This window comes from Pteronotus mesoamericanus, unplaced genomic scaffold (genome assembly GCF_021234165.1).
Source record: "Pteronotus mesoamericanus isolate MK-2021 breed Mesoamerican mustached bat unplaced genomic scaffold, CSHL_Meso_final contig_269, whole genome shotgun sequence".
NCBI lineage: Eukaryota > Metazoa > Chordata > Mammalia > Chiroptera > Mormoopidae > Pteronotus > Pteronotus mesoamericanus.
This window is the reverse complement of record NW_026555114.1, coordinates 243398-269914: the sequence shown is the minus strand read 5'-3', so window position 1 is coordinate 269914 and position 26517 is coordinate 243398. Positions and strand designations below refer to the sequence as shown.

The 26517-nt window shown below is 35.6% G+C and overlaps 1 protein-coding gene across 1 annotated transcript in view; it reads right to left on the bottom strand.

Moving 5' to 3' along the window:
* Positions 1–26517, bottom strand: part of SYNRG (synergin gamma) — a 74295-nt gene that overhangs the window by 31783 nt on the left and 15995 nt on the right. Inside the window, exons 4-15 of the mRNA XM_054574831.1 lie at positions 23662–23792; positions 22692–22797; positions 21789–21900; positions 18736–18942; positions 17537–17770; positions 16537–16614; positions 14482–14678; positions 13379–13627; positions 11825–11958; positions 6965–7083; positions 6711–6773; positions 1984–2931 (exon numbers count right to left, since the gene is read on the bottom strand). Coding sequence (XP_054430806.1) covers positions 1984–2931; positions 6711–6773; positions 6965–7083; positions 11825–11958; positions 13379–13627; positions 14482–14678; positions 16537–16614; positions 17537–17770; positions 18736–18942; positions 21789–21900; positions 22692–22797; positions 23662–23792 — 2578 coding nt within the window. The remainder of the gene's footprint in view (positions 1–1983; positions 2932–6710; positions 6774–6964; positions 7084–11824; positions 11959–13378; positions 13628–14481; positions 14679–16536; positions 16615–17536; positions 17771–18735; positions 18943–21788; positions 21901–22691; positions 22798–23661; positions 23793–26517) is intronic.

Here is a 26517-nt window from a genome sequence, read left to right as displayed (position 1 = left end):
ATTAAGGTCCAGAGATAGCAGTCTACCATGTTTTATTTTCTCTTCATGAGCCCACTTCTAATTTCTCTAACAAGAAGTACCTTTAACCCTCAAACTAAGAGAGCAAGAGATACTGTGGTCAACATGAGGATAAAGAAAAACCAAATTCCCTGAAGAAGTCCCTGCCATTTTTCCCTCTACAATACATTTATGCAGCAGTTTTGCTCAACAACAGTACAGCGCATTGCTCAGACATCAACCCCTTTAACAACCGCTCTAAAGGGATACTGCTCCTTTCCAACAGGTTTACAGATCAAAAGGTGGAAACAATCTGCTTTTAAGAATATCCTCAAACTGAAAATACTTGGCTTGAACATTACAGGTTTCAAGCTGGGAATGTTCCAAACATACATAAAAGAACATGAACACAGGAAATTATTTTAACAGGTCAGTCAGAACAAACTCAGTCAAAAAAATCAATCTCCCCTCCCCAAATAAAATGGAAAAAAAAAAAAGACATCCAAACCTAGATTAGACTCATCCCATAAAGACATCTAGCTTGGCACTGTGAAAGAATATAGATTCACTTTCAGAAAAATAGCTTCTAATTAATAATTTCAGAGTCCAGAAGGCTAGTTTACTTGTTATGAGATTTATAAATAAAATCAAATCTTGTTCAGAAAATGGAGCACTTTGCAACCAACTATAGTGGCTCAAGCAGCTCATACAAAAAAGAGAAATAAACAGCAGCAAAACAAAATATATAGGAAACCGTCTGAGGAAAAGTACAAAAAAAAGGAAGGAGACAGGGGCACAAGGAGCTCTGCAGACAGCCCACTGCATTTGGAAAATACCTTAGCATGTAGCAACGCGAAACACAATGTCTACGGTAACTTGCTCCTGACTCAGCACCCTGTTTAAGGATACATCCTACATTTCAATGACCAAAGGATAGATGCAATTTTGATTTTTGACTGCAAAAGTCAAAATACTTTACAATTTCTGCCTGAATCTGTAAACTTGGACGTGTGTTATGTGTTCCTCTCTAGTTAAAAAACAGCAACAAGAAACCCTTTATATGCATAATAAAGTTTCTAGACTAATACAGTAATACTGAGATATTTCTCATTATTAAAGGCCACAAAATAGGTTTATCTTTCTATATATATCAAATAACAGAACAAAATAAAAACTAGGACACTTGGGTATCTAGTGTTTATGACAAGAAGGTAAACTAGAGAATAAACTGCTACAATACATGAAAATTCACACAGAATTTTAAGACGGCTCCCTTATATTTTCAAACATTTTTATGAGAAAGTGAGTACTCTATCCTACCATCTACAGATCTGTTACACTTTAATACTTCCAATAAGAGAGTTAACACTGGAAACTGTACCTGAATTCCACTAACACTCATGCCCTCCTCTTTGCCCGACCCTGGAACACAGCACATCCATACACAAGCACTTTCCCTCTCCTTTTCTTGTAGGGACATGGCAAACTGCAACACAACTTGCTAGACACTGTTACGTTATTGACCTAACAAGAATCAGTTTCTGTAAACCAAACAAAATACTACGTTGACAGCTGTCAAATATACCCAAGGGAAATAAAATGGAGAGGGAAACACTGACCTCACTCACAGAAATGGAGGAACATTACTGACACTGCAAAAATCTTTGTAAAAATTTCTGGCAATGTGCAGTTCATCTAGCAGTGGATTTTTATGTGCCTCTAATACCATGTTGGTGTTAGATTTCAAAAATAAGGATATTTTAGTTATTCAAATCTAAGTTCCATAGTATTCATGGAAGCCATATATCCAAGTATCCATAGAGTGGAATTTAACACTGCTTTAAGGGGTCTGGTAACAAAGATGTTAATTATTAGAAATTCATAAAGGTTAAGAGCCAGAGCCTTACTTGGCTGTCAATCAACACCCACAGAAACATCTTTGAAATCTGTGTCACCATCACCAGAGCAATCTCACCAATTCCTCACCTGCAGCAGGAGGGTGCTGGCCACTAACTGTTGGTAAATCCAAAGAGCTATCAGACATCACATGCTTAAGATCTCCTCCCACATCAGCCAGTTTCATGTCAAACTGAACAGAGAGTGCATCTTCAGAGTCCTCCTTGCCAACACTGCTGCCACCAATGGAAGGGAGATCTAAGGACTTCACCGAAGCAGAGTCTTCTTTGGTGTGTCTGAAAGCCACTGCTTTCTCTCCCAGCGATTTGTCTGAGTTCATGGAAGAAAATTTACTGGAGTGGAAGTCGGCAAAATCATCATCACTTTTTCCTGACGGAGTGTTATCTTTCAGTTCTTCAGCACCTAGTCCAGATCCTTCCAGAGAAAGCTGTTTGAAGACATCATATTTGGTAGACGCAGCAGCTGAGTTTTGTCCAGTCTTCACTATGTTGCTCGAGCTGCTGGTTAGAGCAACAGGACTGGCTTCCTCTTTGAGGGCATCATATTTGTCATCTGCCTTTTGCTCAGATGAAACAGAGCTATTACTGAAAGCAATAAAATCTGCAAAGTCATCCTGCTCCCCAACAGATGCAGGACTAGAATATTCCCCAAAAAGGTTGAATTCTCCAAAATCATCAGCCAAACTAGAAGATTTCGTTGCTGCCAGTGTTGGTGGGGCTGCAGCAGATCCTGTTGACTGTGCTCGTGTAGAAACAGATTTTGATGCACTAAATGCCGCTGAAAAAGACAACGGTTTCTCACTGCTGCAATTAACTGAGGAAAACATATCTAAATCTGCTAAGTTCAGAGGAGTTTTCACTTGTGTTTGTGGTTTCTGTTGTATAGCTCCTGAGGGGAAGGCGGCTGGAAAAGTTTTGTCTTTTGTTGGGGGCTCTAGTGGTGATACACTGTCGGCAGTTTTAAAATCGGTGAAACCATCATCAGTCCCTGTAGGTCTGAATTCTGCAAAGTTTTCTCCTGAAACAAAAAAAACCCCAGAGCCAAATAAGTCAGAATGCTGAGCTGAAAACAACAGCAGAGTAAATGACAAGCATTCTTTTATAGACTTTTCCCTCACTGCCTTGACATAATTTAATTAGTTTAAACCCTACCAAATATCCCCTTACAAGCTACATACTTGTTTCCACACTGAAGACTAGTGATATGAGAATAAAAAGCAAACCGAGAGCACCTAACACTACCATTTTCATTTGCTCCCTATGGTGTGATAAGTCTCCTGGTGCCAGATCCCTCCGCTGGCCAAAAGCACTGCTTGCAGAACCTTTCTCACTATGGCTGGCCACAATAGAATAAAAAGTTGGTGTCGAAGAAAATCATATTGAGAGTGGCCCTTTAAAGATAAAATGTGTTACATGGTGATTGATCAGGAAAAATATATCACCAGTACCAATAAAATATCATGAAAAATCCTGCATCTTGTATCTAGTATGTACAACACTTTGTTTAATTCGGCATGTTAAGCATATTGTTAGATGCTGGTGGTCTTGTTCAAGTATATGGAGGTGTTACTTTAAAGGAAACTTTGATGGAAATATTTGAAAAGCTATCTACTTATTTACAAATCATTTTGGTCAAGGCTGCACTGTAAAGCAGCTTCTCCCTATACTCTCCAACACAGAAGTTAATATCACCAAAAAAATCTGTCAGAACTTGGGTTTTTCTTGAAATCAGCCACCTCACTGAGCACTTATTAAAATTCAAAAGGATCTGAATACACAACAACTCTATTTTTAAAACTTTAAAAGAATATGATTTAAACTTTAGCTTATACTATGCTACTCCAAGAATGGGATGCTAACAGGATTTTATATTAATTTTTTAGAGAAAATAGGTATTAATGCATTTCTCATAAATATTGAAATAGACTCAGTTAAGATACTGATAAAAATCTGGAGCCATGATTCTTATTGGGTTTTCTATTCTTTATTATCACTCATCAGTATGAGGCTGGGATGCGAATGATCTTAGTTTTCCAATGGTGTCTGAAGGTCTTCCATAAAATCCACTAGGTAATACCAGCTAATGAAAACCAGAGATAAACCAAATATAAATATAGTTATACCAATATCATTTATTAAAGATACGGGTGCCATTTCTAAAGAGTTATAAATTAAAATACAAGCTTTAATGTCCTCATCCACTTTTAAATTCTATTTTTCCCTAAAAAATGAGATACAGAAGTATATGAACTATAAAAATGTATTTGAAACCAAAATCCAATTCTTAAAATTGTCTTTAAAACAATACAGGTTTTAAACATATCATGCGTGTAAAGTGATATATATGTTGATATATCATATGGAAAAGCATGGAAAATAATGGAAGCTGATTTCTCTTCCTGATCTGAGATACTTAAGCAATTCACCGGCATAATTCATCAACACAGAGAAATCCACTTAATATCATTAGGGAAACTTTAGAAAGAGAGGGAAGGCTTTCAGAATTCTTTTATTTTATGTTTGTAAGATGTACCACCAATAAAACTATAGTCAATTTCACAAACTGAGAGGAGAAGCAGATGTAAAATTTTTTTAAAAAATTACCCTAGTAGTTTAGGCAAATATATCACTGATATTTGTATTATTTCTGTATATGAAAAGGTAACAAGCAGCCAATTTTTGTCACAGCCAAGATTTTTGATGTGCTGCTTTGAAATATCTGTGAAATTGACAAGTTTTGCCTTATTATTTTTAAAAAGAAATCACCACAGCAAACTAAACTTACTGATGAATTGTAAACTTTTCCATTGGAAATGTAAGCTGGGTGAAAGGGTTAAAAAGAAATAAAAATGGATGGGTTTACAAGTTCAAATACAAAGGAGATGTGGGGGCAAATAATTTAGTTACAGTCATTTGAAGTTTGCATATCAGCAGGTCCAGTAAGCATATTATTTCATGGGTAGCTTTTCAGCTAACCTCTGAATCCTCATTAAGTTTATCTAATTGATACTTTTTAGGCCCTAAAAACATTTCAAGAGAGATCGCTTTTTGCTAAAACTTCAGTAACTGTCACTTATCTATATAAAACATTTTCCTCATCAAATGGTTTAAACTATAGGGTAGAAAAAAGGAAATACTATTAAACTAATATTTGTGACCTAACAAATCCTCAGCTCTGACTATAATACCACAAAATTCTTCATAAAATCTAAGATACTGAGATATTTTGTTAGGCCAATGTGTTTGTTTTTTAAATTTCTTATTTATTGATTTTAGAGAGAGAAACACTCATTTGTTGTTCCACTTATTTATGCATTCATTGGTTGCTTCTTGTGTGTGCCCTGACCCAGGATCAAACCCACAACCTTGGTGTACTGGGATGGTGTGCTAACCAATTGAGCTGCCAGCCAGGGCCAGTGTATTCTTAATGCCAAGAGGAATAAAATATGTTCTCCTAAAATCAACAAAGCTGGCATTTCTGCTTGGAAGGCCACAGAGTTAAAGTTAAGATAAGAATGAAAGCAAGCACACAAAAGTGGCAACAACAATCTGGGATTCTGGTAATAAAGCACCATAAAGCAGGACTAAGGTGCTGCTTACATTTTGGTGGCACCACTGTCTTTCCCAGAAATAACATGCATATCACGTGAGCATTAATACCATTCTACACAAAGAACCCTGATATTAAACCATGCTTTTTACTCCAAACTTGTGTTGGCCCAAGAGTTGGTCCAAGAGTTTAATTCAAACTTGCACTGGCCCAAATTAACAAGCCAAAAGGTTCTCGGGTTTATCTTTGTACGCCTAGTACCTAATACAGGCACGGAAGAAGAAATAGTTATTACATCCTAAAGGCTTGAATGAAACACAAGAAAACATTTCTTAGATTATAAGAACTGTAAGGGACTGAGTACTTCTAGAAGAGGTGAGTTTGCCTTTTCTAGAGAGATTTAAGCAGTACTCTTTCTACTTTAACTTTCACATATACTTACCTTTCCTATATTCTCCTCCCATCCTCCATTCTCACCCTAATCTCCTAGGCAGAAAGGTTAGAACAAATGATAGATGAAGGATATTCCAAATTTGAGCACAGTACACAAAAGAAGAATGGGGTACTGCTCCCAGGAAGAAATCCTCAAAGTACACAAATTTCATAGCATTCACAGTTAGGCTTTGAAGGCATAGTTTGGCATATGGATTATTTAAACCCTACACATTAGGTTTATAGTAGCATTTAACCATAAGCCTAACTTTTATACTTTACATATATGGCTCTCCCATTATCATTCTACAACCCTTTCTATTCTATTTAAGCCCTTCTATCAGAGGGGGAAACCACATATGCACAGAAAACCCCTTTCCTTCACCTTATTAAATTATAAGCAATTTTGAAAATCTTGAAAAGTAAAAGAGTGGTTGCTGCCTTTTGTAGGGCCCATAGATTGCCGCATGCCAACAGTTCAAGTCTTGGGGAACATTAAAATAGCTGAAGTATTCAAAGCCCTCCATTCATTACAGGAGTCTAGTGTGGCTTGAAGGCTTCAGGTGAAAGGGAACACACTATCTTTAGAGGGGAGTGCATTGCTTTGGGATTTGCCATAAATTTTAGAAAATAATTTCTAATAACTGAACCACATTTTACTTCCTTGTAATTTCCAAAGACACAGAAAAAAAAAAAAAGGAAAAAAACCCCACACACAATAAAATAGAGGTACCTTCAGGAGTGTTACTGAAAGAACCTTCAAAAATCTCTTTTATATGAAATTGAAATAATTTGTTAAGGAACCAAAAACTTACCTGAAGATTTACTCTGTGCTGTCTGTTCGAGTTCTCTGAAAGCACTATATTTATCACCAGGCTCTATTAAGAAAACACAGAAGCTCAAGTCAGGTTAGGAACCTTGAGACCCCAATTCAAGAAAGTCAGGCAGACTGGGTTATCCAAACATACTTAACATGTGGTATAAGTATTTTACACATTTACCATAAAAGGCCATCACTAACAACAAAGATTTACATTCCCAGGTTTATGAATTCGCGAACTACTTTTACCTCCAAATGGAACAGTATTTTCAGAGGACTTGTCAGTTGCAATTCCTTTAAACACAGCATATTTATCCACTGAAGCTGATGTTTTAGTTCCAGAAAGTGGCATCAACAAAGAAGGGGCACTGAAAGTGGAAAAAAATATTTCTTAATGACTAGAACCTTGAATCCTTTCCTTACAAGTAGGAGCTTAGAACTGAAGTGGCAAATAGGTACCTAGTCAAAATTCATGACTCCCTGCTTTAAAAGTTAGAATACATATACCACAAATGACTAAAAACAACATCCTTTTTCTTGAAAAAATATATTAAAACAACACCCAACCAATAATTCTCTTGATTGTTTGAAGACGGGTCAGATCCAGGTTGACCATCTAATCTCTTTAAGCCATTGAAATGAGGAAGGCAATCTCTTTAAGGCATTGTAAATGAATTATCATAGAATGAAGACCTACTGCAATTTTAACTTCAGGTCCCTAAAAGTGAATTGCTCCAAATAGGTGTTCCCAATATTTTAAAGTAAATTATGTGATCCTTAATATAAATTATTCTTTAATAAAGGTCATAATGAAGAGGTGGAATGGTTGAGAGAAAATTTATTTATGAAATGTTGTTCAAGTTAAAATGTAAATTGTTCCTCCTTTGATCATATTGCATTGCTTTAATGGCAAAAGTTCACACATCTGGTAGCAGCAGTAGAGTTACTATAGTTTGCATTTTTGCAAGGATCATAACAGCGGTTCCAGAAGCTGTATTTTTAGCAAAATAACAATCATTTCAAAATTAGATGAAGATACTTTTGCCTGTGGACATATTTCTCCTAAGATGAAAACAACAGTGTAATGAGTAGTGTCTCTGTGGGTAATTCTTGGACAGCTTACCACACTACAAAAGCACTGCTTTTCTTTCTTCCTCCTCTTATCAGACACAAGCAGCTCCCAGGAAGAACCACCTTTACATATGAATGATTATATTCCACCGCTAGTTTGTGTCACTCAATACCACACACTGCAAGTTATATAAATGGATTTCTATTGAGTGCTTTGCCCTGGAGCAAAAATCTTTCCACAATCATTTAAATCTTCTTATCAGTAGGTTCCAAGTAAGGTATGAAGCCCAGTTCTTGCACAGACACGTCAGTGAGGGTCCATAGTGCTTTAGGACTTATGCTATCAAACATTATAATTTTGCATCACTACCAAACAGCTGCTACATATTTGATCTTGACAAACAGGTCTCACTTATTATACATGAATTTTTAAAAGTCCCCTAAGTAATCAAACCACAAGTCATTGAACAGAATGTTACGTAGGAGTAAAGGTAATTAATGTTTTAGGGGAAAAAAACACAAAGGTGAGTGATCTATTTGTTTTACATGACCTGCCAACTTTAGCTAGAGTCTTTTAAAGTCCTTTGACAAATCTTCTACTAAATGTGACATTTAATTGACTATTATTAATTTGAAAATTATTTTTGGAATTGGAGGGAAAAAAGGGGATTTTGTTGACTGAACTCAACAAATACAGTTCCATTTAAAAAAAAAACTATGACTCAGACTGTAATCTTACACATATTACAAATAAATAATTCATTCCAGTTCATTTTATGAATTATTTTTAAAAAACTGTAATCACCATGAATATGTTTATGCCAGTTACAAAAAATAGTTATCGCCCTGGCTGGTGTGGTTCAGTGGATGGAGTACCAGCCTACGAACCAAAGGCTTGCCAGTTCGATTCCCAGCTGGGCACATGCCTGGGTTGCAATATGGGGCGTGCAAGAGGCAACCATATATTGATGTTTCTCTCCCTTCCCCTCTAAAAATAAATAAATAAAAGTTTTAAAAAAAACCCCACAAAACTTCTTTATACTGAAAGATAAGACTGTAAATAATTTGGCTATGAAAAAAGGATTTTGCTTTTTCTCGTGAATCCATTTGTGCTTTACAGTCACTCCTGCTAAATACACCTATTTAAAAAGCAAAATAAAACTACGGAACTCAAAACTCCTGCACCTTAATCCTATTTTGTCTTTAGTACCCCATGTCTGTCTTGTTTATCATACTAGGCTCCCCAGTGCCTGACATGCTCTAAACATTTTCTGAATGGATAAATGAATGGCGTTGCTGTCTTCCAGATCCCCTTTCATGCTGGCGCAAATTCTCCTCTGACTCTGACATCTGGTTCGACACTGGGTCCAACCAATTTCTCAGATACACCTTTCTCAGTATTTATAAACCCAGAGTACCTCCCACCATCTCACAACAGGATTATCATGGCAGCTGAATGTATCCCACACAGTAGCAAGAATCACTTTCATCATGCCATGTCTTAGTTCTAAAATGCTTTACAGATTAGGTCACAAATCTAAGACATCCCTCAGCTGGAGCTGCCCTTAACTAATGTCATTTTTCCCCAGACTGAAAATACTCTCCAATCAAGCCTACTTCTAACAATTTATCTTCCTTTTCATGTTCTCTGACAAATAATGCCCATTTTTTTGCTTAAAAATACCACCCAAAGTGGTCTCACCTAGGCTTAGCTATTCACATTATGATTTAACAAATATTCTTTTAAAATAAACTCACAATATGGAATACAGAATATCAAACTAGGGAATTCATTATATAAGCACACACACACATTTAAGGACCAATTCTCAGAGAGTTTTATCATATAATATAAATACCCAGCTTCACCCTGGCTGGGTGGCTCAGCTGGTTGGAGCATTGTCCTGTAAACCAAAAGCCTCCGGGTTCAATTCCCAGTCAGGGCACATTGCCGGTTCAATCCCTGGTTGGGGTGCACATGGCAGGCCCCCCTGCCCTCTTCCTCTCTCTCTCTCAAAAAAAAAAAATTCAATAAACATGTCCTTGGGTGAGAATTAAAAAACAAACAATACTAAGCTTCTTGAGAGCAAGGACTGTTTTTTGTTTCTGTATTTCTAGTGCCTACCTCAATATCTGGCATATAGCAGATACTAAATACATGCTGCTGAATGAGTAAGTAAACAATGATGGTGGATTCTTAAGACATGAGCAAAATGTCTTCATGCAAGGAAAGCATGGAAGTAGTCAAATCAGAACTGAATAAGAAAAATCTGCAAAGACTGGCTGTGTATGAAAGTTAACTATGATGGGGAGATAACGCCACACAAAATCGCTAACATCCCACATATCTCAGATCTAGCCACCATCTTAAAACTTTTTATACCCCAATTTTAATTTCAGGTACTGAGAGTTTTTTCCCCAGAGGCATGAATCACCAGTTTGATTACTTCAGTTTATAACTTTCATATTATAATACAATCATCCAACAAACCTTTATTGAGAAAGTATTATGGGCTAAGTACTACATGTGTAGACATGAAAAACTGTATTTGGGTACTTAGAGCCTAGTGAGGAAAACAGGTAACCCAGTAATTATATTTAGGGTACAGATATTCATAATGTACCTTAACAGGAGAGAGGGAGGGGCCCTTAACTCATCTTGGAGGTGGGGATTGATTCAGAGGGGCTAGTAAAAACTTCCTATATTAAACCGATTTTTGAAATTGAACTAGAATTAACTATAGAAGAATTTTAGACTAAAGAAAACATAATGTAAAAGGCTGAAACAGCCTTTTGGCATGACTGGAGCACGAGCTGTGGGCAATGGCAACAGCTGAGAGAGTAGGCAGGAGCAATATCACAATGGCCTTCTTCCATGCTAAGCAGAGCTGACAGAGTTGACGGTGGTAAAGAAGAGGGGAGGGAACCAAAAAAAAAATAACATGTGTCTGATTTGGTGACTGGATATGGTGACATGATTCACTAAGAAAATGATGAATTGATAAATTTTTATTTAACTCTAAGTAGGAAAACAATGAATTTAATTTAATGCAGGTGATATGAGATGCCGTGGGTCATTCAGCTATGTTCTAGATAGTAGAACATTTTGTTCAAAGGAAGCAATATGAGAAAGAAATATTATTCTGTGCCTGTCAGGTAAATGCTATGAATGCTGGCATAGTGGGTTTGGAAATCCCAGTACTTGAAAGTTACACCCTCTCATATGTTTTTTATCTATGTGTCATTTACATGTGTTTGATATATTCTTAAAATCAGAATAATTTTTTCCCTGATTTTTAATTCTCTATAATGCCTATCCCTCAGTTCTTGGTACCAGTGTATATGTGAGAAGTATTGACTAAGAGATAATCAATTAGTTAAAATGGAAAAGATGAATAGAGTTGCACAAATAGGAATATAAGAGAATGGAATATATATCCTGACAAAAACAAGTTCTAAAAAACCTGAGGTAACTCATATTGCTTAATCAAATTCTGGTATGTTCTACTCTGCAAAAGAAGTATGTTAAGTATTTTTTTAAATGTTGAAATGGTGTTGAGAACGTACAAAATCAGTCACTGTACCTGAAAGTTAAACTAGCAGATAAAACATTAGAGGAACATTTGTGCCACTGTCTATGCAAACAAACAGAAATATGAAGGCCTACAAGTCACTGATTTCAAATATAGGAGAAGTGTGAATAATCACATTTGGTCTTCTGAATTATGATTTCTGTGGAAAATCAATAGTATATTTATAGCAAAAATATCAAATTTTGTGCTCTAGCCTAAAACACTTTTCAACAGTTGAAGACCTGGATCTAATACAAGAACTTTTGAAGTCATTGTTGCACAGGTGGACTCTGCTGTAATACGTCAGGTTTAGCACAGGCAGATAAAATACTGGCAAGCAGGCGTGTACCAGGAAGAACTGGTAGGAGCTGAAGTTTAATGTGGATGAGGCAGAAGAAAGTCTGATGGTGGATATCTCTTCCTCAATTATTAAACACAATGTTAACTATATTCAACCCTTTTGTACCTGTTTCCCTGCTGCGGATTATTTGTTTTTGAAGAAGCAGGCAACTCTTGGAAGTCACTGAATGAATCATCAAGGGATCCTGGCTTAGAAGCATCTTGAAAATCCTGGAAGTCATCTTCTTCTGGTTTTACCACCTAGGTTTAAAAAGACAATTAAATAGAAAGCATGAAATTGGTAAACTAGTAAATAACAAATCCCCAATTATCAATCTCAAAGACTATCTTTTAAATCCTGGATTTAGGTACAACTACCTAATTTTAGAAGAATACTCTTAGATAAAATCAACTCAACTAATTAAGGCAGGAATCCTACCTTACATTTTTAGACATCCTAAATGTATGCATGGTAAAAGACTGATTTAAAGGGCTAACCTATACAATTTTTAAATAGCTAAGACATTTAATAGATTACTGAGAAACTGTCACCTTTAAAAAACATTTTATATTATGTTTGCAAATTTAAAAAGTGATATAAGCTTGTTATAATCCATTACTGTATAAAGTTAACAGTGAAAACTGACTCCAAATTCCATGCTCTGGGAGTACTGCTAACAGTTGATTTGTTTTATAGAAAAATGAGCTTATATCATTCTGCACTTTAAAAATGTAATTAAATGATATGGACATCTTTTCAATGCAATGCAGTATATATAGATCTATCTTATTCCTTTTAATGATCAAATAGTTTACCACTGTGGGAGTGAACCAAAATTTATATAACCTTTCTTTTCCTGATGGACATTTAGCTATTTCTATTTTTTGTATGCTAACAAACAATGCTATAACAAATGTCCTTTTGTATCTGCTAATTCGAGTTACTATTTCTGTGGGTCAGGTTCCTAATAGCATGACTGCTAGGTCAGAAGATACATTTAGAGTTTTGATAACTATTGCCAAACCTGCATTCCAATAGGCTGTGCCAATAAACTTTTTCCTACATTTTCATTGACACTAAATACTATGTTTTTAAAAAACTTTTGCTAATCTGAGAAATGAAAAATAAACCGAAGCATTTTAATTTCAGATTCAACAGCTTCCTCAAGAGTTACAGCCTAAGAATTTAATTAACTTTATTGGGCTTGATATTTAAAATCTATATACTATAAAGAACTATGAACTTATAACCAAAATTCAAGTATCTTAGGGCTTAACAAATTATTTCATGTTTTTTATTTTAATTTTTTAAAAAGATTTTATTTATTTATTATTAGAGAGGGGAAGGGATGGAGAAAGAGAAGGGGAGAAACATCAGTGTGTGGTTGTCTCTTGAGCTTCCCCCACTGGGGGCCTGGCCTGCAACCCAGGCAGGTGCCCTGACTGGGAATCAAACCAGTGACCCTTTGGTTCACAGGCTGGCACTCAACCACTGAATCACACCAACCAGACCTGTTTCCTGTTTTTTAAATAATGAAAATTTAATTGTATTGTTTTAATATTGTTTAATTTTCACCTCCAAAGTTCATCATAATCCAGCAGTCCTCTCTATATCTCTGGGAAAAAAGTTGCCCAGATTCACTTTTAGGGATTATCTGGAATGTGCAGTTTCCCCATTTACCTGATTTGCAGGGTAAGTTGGCATGAAGCCACTGGAAGCCTGGGCTGCAGCTCCCCCCACTGGTCCAACAAGGTTAATGCCCATGACTGCCTGTCCGAGGTTGAGGGGCATGGAGCCTGCAGGGCCTGAAGGCATCCCAGTTGGCTGACTCACTGCAGTAGGCAAAGTCATAGGAAAACCACTTAAAGTTGGAACAGGGGCTGCTGGAAACTGGTTTAAAGCATCAGGACTTATGGCAGGAACACCCCTCTATACAGGAGGAAAATGAAAACATTTTAGAGGATTGCAAACCACATACAATTTAAATCTGGCAAAGACCAAAATCTGTAAAATCTGTAGCCTTGGTATAATTCCACTCTTAACTCTCCCAAAACTCATTAATTTGATACAAGAAAATAAGTTACATAGTTAATGCAAACCTAATACTTGGCAAAGAAATGGCCACTACATATCAATTCTGGTATTTTCACTCTCTGACAAGTTTGGGTGATTTACTATATTCAAATCATGATTACATATACTACAAATGGTTTTGTATTATGAGAGAAATTACTATCAAATGGAGACTATTTTATATCTAAGGAATTTTATTATTATTTTTTAGCCTCACCCAGTATATGTCTATTGATTTTAGAGGGTGGGGGGAGAGAGGAGGAGAAACATCAACTGATTGCCTCCCGTACATGCCCCAACTGGGGAATCAAACCCATAGCCTAGGTATGTGCCCTGACTGGGAATCGAACCTGCAACCTTTTGGTGGATGGGACAACACTCCAACTGAGACACTTGGCCAGGACTCTAAGGAACTTTAAATAAGGAATTCAAAGGACAGAGAGTAATTTCACCTATTACTGACTAACTTTCAAGTTCAAAAGGGATATATAGTCAGGCCAGAGGATTTTAGTATATTAAGTAATCTTAAACAAAGGAACATTTTGCTAATATATGCTTCATATAAACTATACATTTTTGAAGTATTGTATCTTGAAAATAATCTAAATTTCCATGTATAAGGACTTCTATGAGGTTGTAATCACAAAGGACTGATATTCCTCCAATTTATATTGAAAAGTTATTTATCTAACTTAAGAAATTATGTCTACCTGTGTTACTGCTATCATGGCGAGAACAGTATAAAGTTCTTCTTTAGTAAGTTTGCCAGGTGTGGTTCGATTAGCTAAGGCCCATATCTGTCCAAGAGTTTCCCTGGGAAGTCCAGACGACATCAGAATGGGATAAAGTTTTGCAGTGTCTATTCCAGTTGGAGTTATTGTGGTTTCTAAGATTTTCTTATAGGCATCTATTAAAGGAAAGACCAGGTTACAAATATAAATATATTACAACTGAGTGATCTTTTTTGTTGTCTTTGTTGCTTATATGAGAATAATCTTAGGTCAAATAGCTTTAATGGAACTAAAACCATGTCAGAGTTTGAACTGCTGTAAAGATATTCAAGTGCAAATACCAGCAGACGATTGGGGTCTGGTACTTAGAAGAGGGATTGGAACTGGGTCAGGACTAACAGTAAGAAAAAGTCTTAATTAGTGGAAGATAGCAAAAACAGTAAGATGCAGGTGGTACAGGCAGATACTTTGGACTTTAAAAGAGAAGTTTGCAGAGTAATGATGGTGCTAATAGCTTGAAAACAGCAGTTGGAAAAAAGAATTATACAAGTACCACCTTTTTCCTGTCCCGATGAATTAGAGGCTGTGAGAAGAAACATAACTGGGTAAGGTGCTGTGAAAACAGAGCCTTCAAAGAAAAATACAGTTTCAGTTAAGGCGAGGAAGTAGAAAAAAGGAGGGGGGAGTTTTCATAATAAAATGGGGTTTCCAAAGGACAAAGTGAGAAAGGCTGTTAGAAATAAAGCTGCCATAAAACATACAGGATGCCAATACTGCATAGGACATACTTACACTAAACAATTTTTTGTTGCTAATTTGAAAATTCAAATTAGCTGGATGTTCTGTACATTTATTTGCTAAATCTGACAACCCTAGTTAGAGGAGTTTGGGGGCTGAAAGTGGGTAGGGGAAAGGTAGAGGAAAATGTCTAAAGCAAAAATTTTACATCTGTGATTTAAATATGGATTGCAGGTTAATAGCCTGGTCATGACAACACATATTTAGGCTAGGAAAGTCTATGTGCATGGATGTTTGGAAGAAAGAGAAAGAAAGAAAACAAGCTGGGAGAAAATGGATAGAACTCCAAAATAAACAAGATCCAAATTTTGTTTGTTTGACTTGAAGACAGAGAGGAAGAAGAAAAGACGCAAACTATCTAATAGGCAGGTGGAAGAAAACCTACTATTTTTACGGACAACTGAAGTTCCATTTTGGTTTGGGAAATTAGCCTTTCAATTTGTGATTAGGCGATTATGATGTAAAGGAGACATTACTGGCTTCTTCCAAAAAGAAGTTCAACTATAGGGATCTTGCATGAGTTTTATTTAATCGAGTGTAGAATAACTTTACTCTAATAACCAATCTAGAAAACTGAAGATCTGATGAAAGTTACCTTTAGTTTACAAGGGGTTGGCAAAGTAGAGCAAATTTAATGTTACAAGTTATTAAGAGTGATGAACATATTCTGCTATAATAGTCATTATTCTATGCCCATCAACCATAGCTTAAACAGACTTTTTCTTTGTATCAGCTGAATACTATCACAAAGTGTGCACCTTAGTAAGTTTTTTTTGGCTCAGCAGCAATAACAAAGAAAAAAGTAAACATCATCTGCTAGTGTAGATTTGCTACCTGGTCCTTTACTTCATATGCTACCACATGACAAAAAAGTCATAAGAATATTTTTAAAATATAAACTAATCACCAAGGGTTCAGAAAATTGCATCACATATATTAGTGATATTCTTGATAAGTTAATAATCTATAAAAATATTTGATGTCTTTTAAGGCATGATTAATCTAAGAAAAATTTTTAGAAATAGAAGTATATGATGATCAATAAAACATTAAAGTATGAGGCAGCCTTAAGAAACACTAAGTCAATTTAATTTACTGTATCCTTTCAGAAAAAAAATAAACAAGAGAAGTTACAATTCCTTCCGAATATTTTGTAACCCTAACAGTAGTTACAACTACATTTACAACATTTAAAGCAAAATGTCCAGATGGGAATCCTGTCAAAGCTTTTATTACCTGGAACCAAACTCTCATTGTAAATCCAAGGAGGCATTCTGGGTTGAACAGGATCCTGTGGGGGAAATACACCCACACCTAGAGGAAGATAAGGAACATTATCTCACGTGTATAATGGGCCATGTAGAAGATGGGGGAATCCCACCAAGTCATGGTTTTTTATAAAAAGAGCACAGGCTGGAGGCACTAAAAAAAAAGTCACCAATACAACTAAAGTATTTAGTTTCTAAAGAACTCCTATACATTACTGTGTCCTAAAGAGTCTACTAAAACAACAACAACAACAACAACAAAAAACCCTAATCAATATTTTGAATCATATGAGGCTTGCACCATTTCACATGTATACAAGTATTACAAAGTAAAGGAAGAAACACAATAATCAGTGGTTTAAAAATTATATAGTAAAAAGATATAGTTGCCCAAGCTTTACTTGCAGCTTTTAATGTTTCTTTACAAGTCTGATTTTTTTTTACCTGATTATGACACTGCTGCCCTAGATATATAGGATTTTTGATTTTTATTTTGTCCAGTAAAATATCCTGCAAAAGTTTACCTCCTAGGCTGCCCACATTCTAATTCATCTTGGCAAACTGAGTTCAGAAAACTCAAACTTTTAGAGAGCAGTGTGTCAGATTTACTTCAGAGAAGCAAAACTATATTCTCATTGGTGACTTTTCCAGTTAAATTTTAACTTTTCAACCTTTATGGAAGACAAAGTGCAAGAAGGGGAAAAAAGAGTTTTTATAATGTAAATTTCAGGAACGATTCTGATTTTTAAAACTATCAAAAAAATTTTAAAGGAATTAACAGTTTATTGAAAGAATTCAGAGCAAAATCATAGGGGTTAATTGGAGAAAGGAATGCATTAAATATATTTTAAGCAAAATTTTGATTAGCAAAATCAAGCAGCATTCATTTTAAGATTAATGCTTAAGATGTTAGCATTTGAGCGGCATTTGGTTAAATAAACTTTTTGCTGAATATTTCATGAGCTCACCACTCTCTTCAACAGGCAGGTTTTGTTCTGAAGTCTTTTCTGACTCTGCAGTAGTGGTACCACTTACACGTCCATCTACAGCACCCCTGATAGTGGCCGTTAAACTGGGATGGTTCTTACTGGAATCTGGGCCTTGGGTTCTGTGCCCAACTTCAGGAGTATTTAATTTAATTTGTTCCTGCCCAGATGTACTTATATCACAAGATACTAGGAGCTTCTCCTCCAAAGAAGGGCCTAAACAAACAGCATGAAGGATTATTTATATATAACTGCAAATTTCTAATTTTTTCAATGATCCATTTCCACCCCCAGATTCTAAAGGGAAGACCCTGCCACATCTAATGTAAGTTTTAAAATAATTCAATCATTACACATTTGTATAGGACTTCAGAGATTCAAGAGTTTTTAAAGAACTTAAACATCGTTATCTACTTTGATCCTCAAGAATGCTATGAGACAGCAGGTGGAATGGTATAGTGGAAGGAGCACCACCTTAGAAATCTGATACGGACACTCACACTCATGACTGGTGAGACCCTTGGCCAGCACCACCATCTCTGGGTCTGCTTCTACTTCTGTCAACTGAAAAAGCTCGGACTAAGTATGTATCGGCTAAGACCCCTCTCAGCACTGCGCTATGTCTCATGATATGCTATGTTAACTGCCCCAAACCCCTACTACTTCACAAGGGGTAAAACTAAGGTACAGAAGTGTTTAAGATGTGTCTGAGGACAAACTGATAGTAAATGAAGAACCCAAACTAGAGAGAGCACTTTCTAAAGCAACTTTTCCTAGCTCATTTCTCTTAAGAAAATGGTATTAGTGATTTTCCCCAAACAAGAGTAATCTTCTGAAGAAATCTGTTTGTTTTTAAAATTCTAAGGTGGTTTAAAGTATCTAATTTAGGAGCAAAAGTCTTCAATCACTTTTCTGAAAAGTGAGGCCCCTAAAATTTAAAAATCTAGATTCTTATTTTGGTGAATTTCAATAGCACTCATATATTCAGGTACATGTTTCTTTGCCAACATCACTGTATTATTTACTTAAATAAGAGAAATAAATAAGCCTAGATTATCTTAAGACTACTCTCATTATTCTAGGAGTTACCTGTTCTCTGTATACTGTATAAGGCTGAAGCGTAGAGAAATAAAGAATTTGTCCAGGGACACCATGTAAGGAGAAAGACACTAGAATCTGACCTGGAGGGAGAGGCTGTGCTCCAGCCTTCTGTGTATGCAACTGGCCAAGTGGGGTGGTGGGATGGAAAGACTGAAAAGGCTGGGAAGTAGAAGAAGGCCCACATGTGGGAACTTCAACAGGCCCCTGCATAAAGTCACTGAATTCTTCTTCATCAAGAAAGGCAGGTGATGGGGAGACAGTTTTAGAATGAGATGATGTGGGAAAATCTGCAAAATGGAAAATGGTAATGAAATACACAGAAATGAAAACCAATAGGGAGAAAGAAATTAAGATGTAGTACAATTCCAAAAGAATATACCAAAACACGAATAGTCCAGGTGAACAAGAAATAACATGTGACAACAGTCAAATGGATTACACAATGACTGCAACACACTTTGATGTCTATTTATACACATCTTTTTTTTGTTTTTGTTTTTTAAAAGAGGTTTTATAGCTATTTTGCATTTGGTTCAAAAACAGAAAAATATAAAATTCAAAATTTCTTTCCTTCTTTTACTAAGTCAGTACTAATTTTTTTCTCCCTGAGACCACCAATAATTTACATCGAAGTGGTGATTACTTTTGAAATTCAAGTGATCTGTTTATCTGGATAATATTCTTTCAAACTAACGTACACCAGAAATAAGAAAACGTACCAAATGCTGCTGAAGACATTTTGAACAGAATTAGTCTCTAACGATTAAATTTCATTATGCCAGTAAGAAACAAGGTATGATACATACTTATAATTTTTGATATATTATGTCTAATCCATACGCTTTGCATAGTTCACATTTCAGTAAAGTTACCATGTGAGGACTGAAAATTCCAAGTCAACAAGAACATTAAACACATTGCCAAGGTGATATTGTCTTGTGAAAAGCATAAAAATTGGGTCACCATAAATTGCTGAGTTAAACAACTCAACAGTCAATTTAAGAAGGAAACCTAAACCGACTGAGGGCTATCTTTACTTTAGTTCTAAAGAATGTAAACATCACTATGGCTTTTTACTGTTATATGTGAGATTCACTTTTGTGATAAACCTTCCCTAACAGGAAGTACATTTACTATAAGGCTCATTAACAATACTATTATTGCCATATTTTTAACTACTTTGAATTGCTTTAACATTTACTGAAGTCTAATGTCACAAGGGGCAATCTTTTTAAAAAAAGACTCATCTGAAAAATGGGGACATGACATGTTTTTCTTTTGGACATTTCTCTTTTGGATCTGTGAAACAGAACCTGGAAGGATTGAAAGTTCTATGAAAGATGCCAAATGGGTATGCGAAATTACTGTCTTCATTATTTTTTGTTGGAAAATAAAAAGAAAAAAAGCCATGCCGTAATGAATTCCAACCTTCTCAATAATGGTAAGTGAGAACATGGATTTAAGTTCTCAATTTAGGTGGAAAAGAGTAGTAATGTAAAACTGAGAGTGACTATGTGTTTTTAAATGGACCTGACTATTTATTAGCAATAAGGCTGCAAAAGGCTAAACCAATGTTTCTTTGCATTTGATGGGAATTATGCGAATTTTATGTGATATGTATTTTGGCTTATAAATTCTTGCAGCTCTATATATGATTAATAAAAAGAAAAGTTGTATGGTCAATACAGTTTGTATATTCAATAATTTAAGATAAACAGTCTATGGGGGCAAACATAAAGATGGCTTTGGTGGTAAAAAGACTGGAAACTCTTTCTATATTCTTAAGGCCTAAGCTTAAGACTCTAACTGGAGAAGCTCTGAAAATTCCTTGGGCTCACTGCAGAAAAATTTTCTCGCTAAGCATGAAGCAATTAACTAGAGACAGCTAACTGCATGCATGTTTATTGAACTCACAATATTATTTGAGTATTAAACCACTAATTTATTATTTCACAATGAGCCTGTTAAATGACACCAGGTTGCCCAAGAACAGCATTCAATATGGGTAGAACAGTGTTAGGCCTAAAAATGACCACTCCTCTCTGCCGCCTTCTCCTTTGCTCCATGTTGGGTCCAGTTTTAGCACTCTAATGTCTATTCTTAAATTCCTTCTTGACAAGCTTATTCAGCTTATAATTTTCATTTTTAGATATGTTTTCTGACCTCAATCTGATTGCTAACATTCACTCTCTTTTCAGTATCTGTATACTTTATTTTGGGGCATATTTTTGAAATGATAACCTGACTATATAAGCTAAGAAGTGATATTAACAGAACAGAATCAAAGCTGTCCCAGAAAGTTGAAAATTGGTTACTGTGATAATATTAGATTATTCCCTCCTGACATCACCTATAAAAGGTACTACATAATACAAGGATTTAAGATAAAATTTACCAATATAACATATGCCAGCAGAAAATAGTACTTGATTGGCTGAATGATTTATGAAAGCTGTTCACTTATTAATAGTATGTTATTCTTGAAATCAATTGGGAATAAAATATTAAATATCAAATTAAAAAAGGGTATGGTAACAGTTACATAAAGACAAGACTCATTTCAACTGCTAAATGTTCAAAACACATGCAAAAAAACTCTATCCCTTTACCCTGCTTTAAATGGGCACTTTTTTTGCTTATCTTATGATAAATGATAATAAAAACTACAAAGAAATGTATTATAGAAACTAAAATTTCATGAGGAGCGTTATTAAACCCATGAGTTTTTTAAAGGGGACATTTAAAAAATTTCCAAGTATAAGTACATTGAATAAAATTCAAACTAGCTCATAAAAAGCAAAATTCTTTTAAAACAATGAGAATGAAATTATAAACTCCTTTATTCCATTTGCTTTGAGTGAATGGATTTTACTAATGTTAACATACTCATATATACAGAAGATTTACAAATGAAGTTGTCATACTGATCTTTACTAGAAGACAGAGGTTTTTCTCCTCCCAAGATAGTTATCCAGATCAGAACCCTTAACCCACTGTAAATTTTAAGACATCCAAATCTGTACTTAGCTTGAAGGAAGAGGTCAGCATTGGTTCTTCACACATATAATGGTTAATTACACATAAGGGACTATAAATCACCTTCCAACAAAAGAAAACCTTTAACTTAAAATACCTGGTTTCTTAGGGTGCGATGCAGGAGGAGGGTGCATCTTAGCATCTCTGGAAAACCCATCTAAGTTTCCTTTTATGGCTTCCAAAGCATCATCTCTGCTCCTCTCTCCAGTCTAAGAGACAACAAAACGTATGCATATTTCTTCTTTATCTCTCACTTCATCCTAAATACTCCCAAATTAAAATATTAGCCCTGTTTGGTGTGGCTCAGTGGACCGCGTGCTAGCCTGCAAACTGAAAGGTCACTGGCTCAATTCCCAGTCAGGTCACATGTTTGGGTTGTGGGCTCGGCCCCTAGTTTGGGGCAAGCAAGAGGCAACCAATCACTGTATCTCTTGCACACTGATGTTTCTTTCTCTCTCTTTTCTCCCTCCCTTCCCCTCTCTCTAAACATAAACAAATAAAATCTTAAAAAAAACCCAAAACCCTACAGATACTAGTCTGTTCACAATATTTTTACCACATACTTCTGATAGTGAATTCTCCAAATAAGAAAAACACTTAAGTATATAAAACAAAGACATAATATGACATTCTATACTCTAGAGTTGATAGAATATTTTTATAGAATATAAAAATATTAAAGGCCCATTTATAAATATCTCAGGATACAGCTGTTACATTATATTAATACATTCATATTCTATATTAATGCTTCCCTAGAAAAGACTACAAACATTCCAGTAAAAAATAGTTGAGAAGACTGGCTGATACCTCATTCCCTCAATAAGTGTCTTTATAGGAGAAGAAAAAGCCTTCACTTTTGGATTCTGATAAACTGAAATGAATCAACCACAGGCCCGGCTGGGCTGCTATGTGACAAAATCCACTGAATGAGTGAGGAGAGGCACATGCAGGTGTGTGTGTGTGCGTGCTGTGGTGGAGGGGTGGCAGAATATATTACCTTGGGTTTCACGCTACTCAGAAGTCTGAGCTTTTGCTTCTGTTCTTCAAACTGACGCCTTTTTCTTTCTTCTTCTAAGAGCTTTTGCTGCTGTTCAAATCGTTTTCTGGAGGAAAAACATTCTAATAAAGCTTCAGGGATTATCGAGTGTGCTACATTCATATTTCTACCATCAATTTCAGCAATATTATCTTACATTTCTAGAGCTAAAAACTTCTCTGCTAATTATATTTAGTTTTCTTATGACAATCCTATTTTCCCACTATATTAATTTCAAAATACAGGGTCTGGCAGAAGTAACACCTGCTTGAGTATGGTTGTTAGGGTAATAATATGGGTGTAATAATTTACAGCTTTAATTTGAACATTTCACCTAAAATGTCATATGGTGTGCTTGAGTGTGATAGTTATGTTACAGAATTACATCCTTACGATTTTGTAATAAAAAAGTGGCATTTTTTGTGCTGGACCTTCAATACGAGTCTAAAAAATGATTTACTTAAACTACAGACATGAGTTTATTTCTTATCTAATTTGCAAGGGGAGGAGACAATCTTTTGCATTCAAAAGCAATCTCAAAAAACAGACAAGGTAGACAAAATAAAAACACTTTTTGTTCTGCATATAAAAAAGAAACTTCCACTTGGGAAGGCATGTCATGAGGGAGAAAAAGCAATTGTCTGGGAGTCAAGAGACCTGCATTTGGATCCAGGCTTTGCTAGTAACTGTGTAACCACAAGCGGCTTCATTTCTCTGGACCCCACTTCCCCAACGTAAAATCAGATGTAAAATTAAAGGGTTGAATTAGAGAACCACTAAAGTCCCTTCTAGCTTTAAACTTACAGTAAAAGTATTTTAAGGACTTTTAAAGGCAACGTGACAGGGCTTCAAATTTCCATTAGAGAACATCTGAAATGTTTAAAATAACTACTATCATGTATTTTTATCCTCAAATCCTGAGGTCTCTTACTGCTGCTCTTCGGCAAACTGTTTCTGCATGTCTGGAGTGTATTGTGGGCCTGGAGGACGCATCCCCAGGAATGGCGCTTGTCCCAGGTAAGGCATTCCCGCTGTTGGCATTGGTCCCACTGGTATCCCTGCCTAGAAGGAAAGGACAAAGGCTTAAAAAACACAATTTCTCCTTTTAACTGCTACAAAGAAAAACTGGAATTTCCATAAATTCTTTCTTAATATTTTTTATTAGTGAACTATCCAAGTGCATTTTAATAAAAGATTAAAAAAACAGACTAAAAATTGAATGCTCTCCTTAATATCTCACCCTCTTCATTTCCTTCACTGTCCTAAAGGAGACCAGTGTTAATAGTCTGAGGGTGTGTATGTGTAAAATCTCTCAAGCTGGGTGTGTAAGGAAACATGCACATACACAAGTTATATTCTGGTGAGCTCACTAATACATACTCTTTGAGAAGGGGTATCATATTTTACAAGTCTTTATTTCCAGTAGTAGATACGAGCCTGCTACATGGTAGTTATTCCAAAAAGGAAATTAAACATGTTTTTCCACTATATATGAATAATGAATATTTTGATATTCTTTATCACAGGCCTAATATGCCAATTTTTAAATAAAATTTAATAAAATATATTATACTCAGTAATATATTATAGTCTGAAAATAAATTTAGCTAGTAATAAATGATACATCAGCCCTGCCTGGTATGTCTCAGTGGGTTGAGTATCATCCTGCAAACCAAAAGGTCACCAGTTCAGCTCCTGGTCAGGGCATGTGCCTGGATTGCCAGGTCTTCAGCATGGGGCGTGCGAGAGGCAACCAACTGATGTTTCTCTCACATCGATATTTCTCTCCCTCTCTCCCTTTCTTCCCCTCTCTCCAAAAATAAATAGAATCCTTTGAAAAAAGTTACTAACCTTTAAAAAAATGATATATCAATGATAATGGAAGGTTCATTTTTACTGAGTGCAAGTTCTTCTGCTCCTTAACCTTCTCCTTAAAAGGCTTCCCCCTCCTATTCCCTAACTGAAGGCCTGGCTGTCCCTGGAAGCTCTCTCGTTTGGAGATTGCTGCTTCTCTCCCACCTTTCCTACAGATGGGGAATATTCCTCCTTTTCTTATAAACCTCTTCTCTTCTGTCCTCCTTCAAAAGTCTGAATATATTTTCATTGCTTGCTATCAGACTTCATCATTTACTGTCCTGCCTTATTTATGTCATCTATTGATCCTCAACTACCTCATTCTTCAACTGAAGCCTTCAGAACCTTGCTATCTTCCATTTACTCCTAAACTGCACTTGGTGACATCATGATATTAATAATCACATGGATGACTCTTCTAACACTGTGGCCTTTCAGGTCTTTGACCTCCTCACAACCACCATGTCCAACAAACCATTCCAGCTTCATTATCAGCCCCAATAATTTCATCATTTCCAAAGTCTTCCTTTTAAACATCCCAACACTATTTTTTTTTTTTTGGAAATATACTTTTAATTTAAAAGAAAAACACAGATCCTTGTTAAACACTTCATTAAAAAATATGCAGCTTTATTTTAAAATGTAGTAATGCTCAAAGATGGCAGTTGACTTCACTGATGTATGTAAAATGTTCTTAAGTATCAATACATTGGCTTATAAGTTATGTACTGCCCTCCAGCTAAATTCTCAAATAACTGTCAAGAGATGTATATTCTAGGATAAGCCCATCATTATGCTAAACAAGGTAAGTTATAGAGCCAAATTTGAAATGTTCATAAAATATTGTTTTTGATGTGATAGAAGACATATGAGTACACAGATTTAATGACAACAAAGTGATAAACCAGATTTGCTTTTTTCTTTAAGGTGTTAAAATAAATCACTCTAAATTAAGCAACTATTTGGGAATTACAAAAACTGAAAATCTCATCCTTTTCCCACCTATAAGGAAAATAGGTGATGACGATAATGACTTATATAGTGTTGCACATATTCTTGATGTATTTAACGTATAATTTAAAAATGCAAATATTTAAAATGCTGTTTGAAGAGAAACATCTAGTGTTAATCTTGTGTATGTTAAGTAAATGTGACTTTTTATTTACGTAGACATGTATCATCCTGATAGGCACCCTGACACTTGATCACCACCTCCTGTCCTTCCAGCTCATGTACTCCAGCAATCCTCTTATTAACACCTCCCATCCATTAATCTTACCAACCTTCCCATTACCCATCATCTTCATCATGTGCTCACTTCTCTTCCTGTCCAGCTTCAATTCCAGAGTTCAATAGTAAATGCCCTTGTAAACTTCTTAACTCCTTTACCTCTTGCTCCTTTGGTATGGTCTCCTGGGAAACCTCACTGTTGGTTAGTCAACCAATCTCCTTCTCTTATCCTTCCACCCAAGACACTGAACCTCGCTGGAGAGAATGACCTTGAGGAGTCACTTTAAATTCTTGAGCCCAAATCCCAAATAGATCCCAAATCCAGGCATGTCTTATGAGGACTACTATATAGAACATCAATCCTTTGAAGTTTCTTAAGAATTGCTATGGGCCAGTATACGGTCAATTTTTTAAAAATATTCTGTTTTCTTAAAAAGAAAGTGTATTTCGCAATTGGGGTGGGGGGCAGATCATGTACTATATTATCCATTCATCAACCTTTTAAAGAAGTCTGTTTAAACCTATGACTTTACAGATTGTGGAGTTGTCTTTTTTCCTGTCATTCTGTCAGTTTCTATCTTATACATTTTAAGGCCAAGTTTTTAGGTGCATACAAATGTGAAATTGTTATATCTTTCTGGTGAATTTAACCTCTTATCATAATGAAAGAGCTCTTTACTGCCAGGCTTTTAAGAATTGTTGC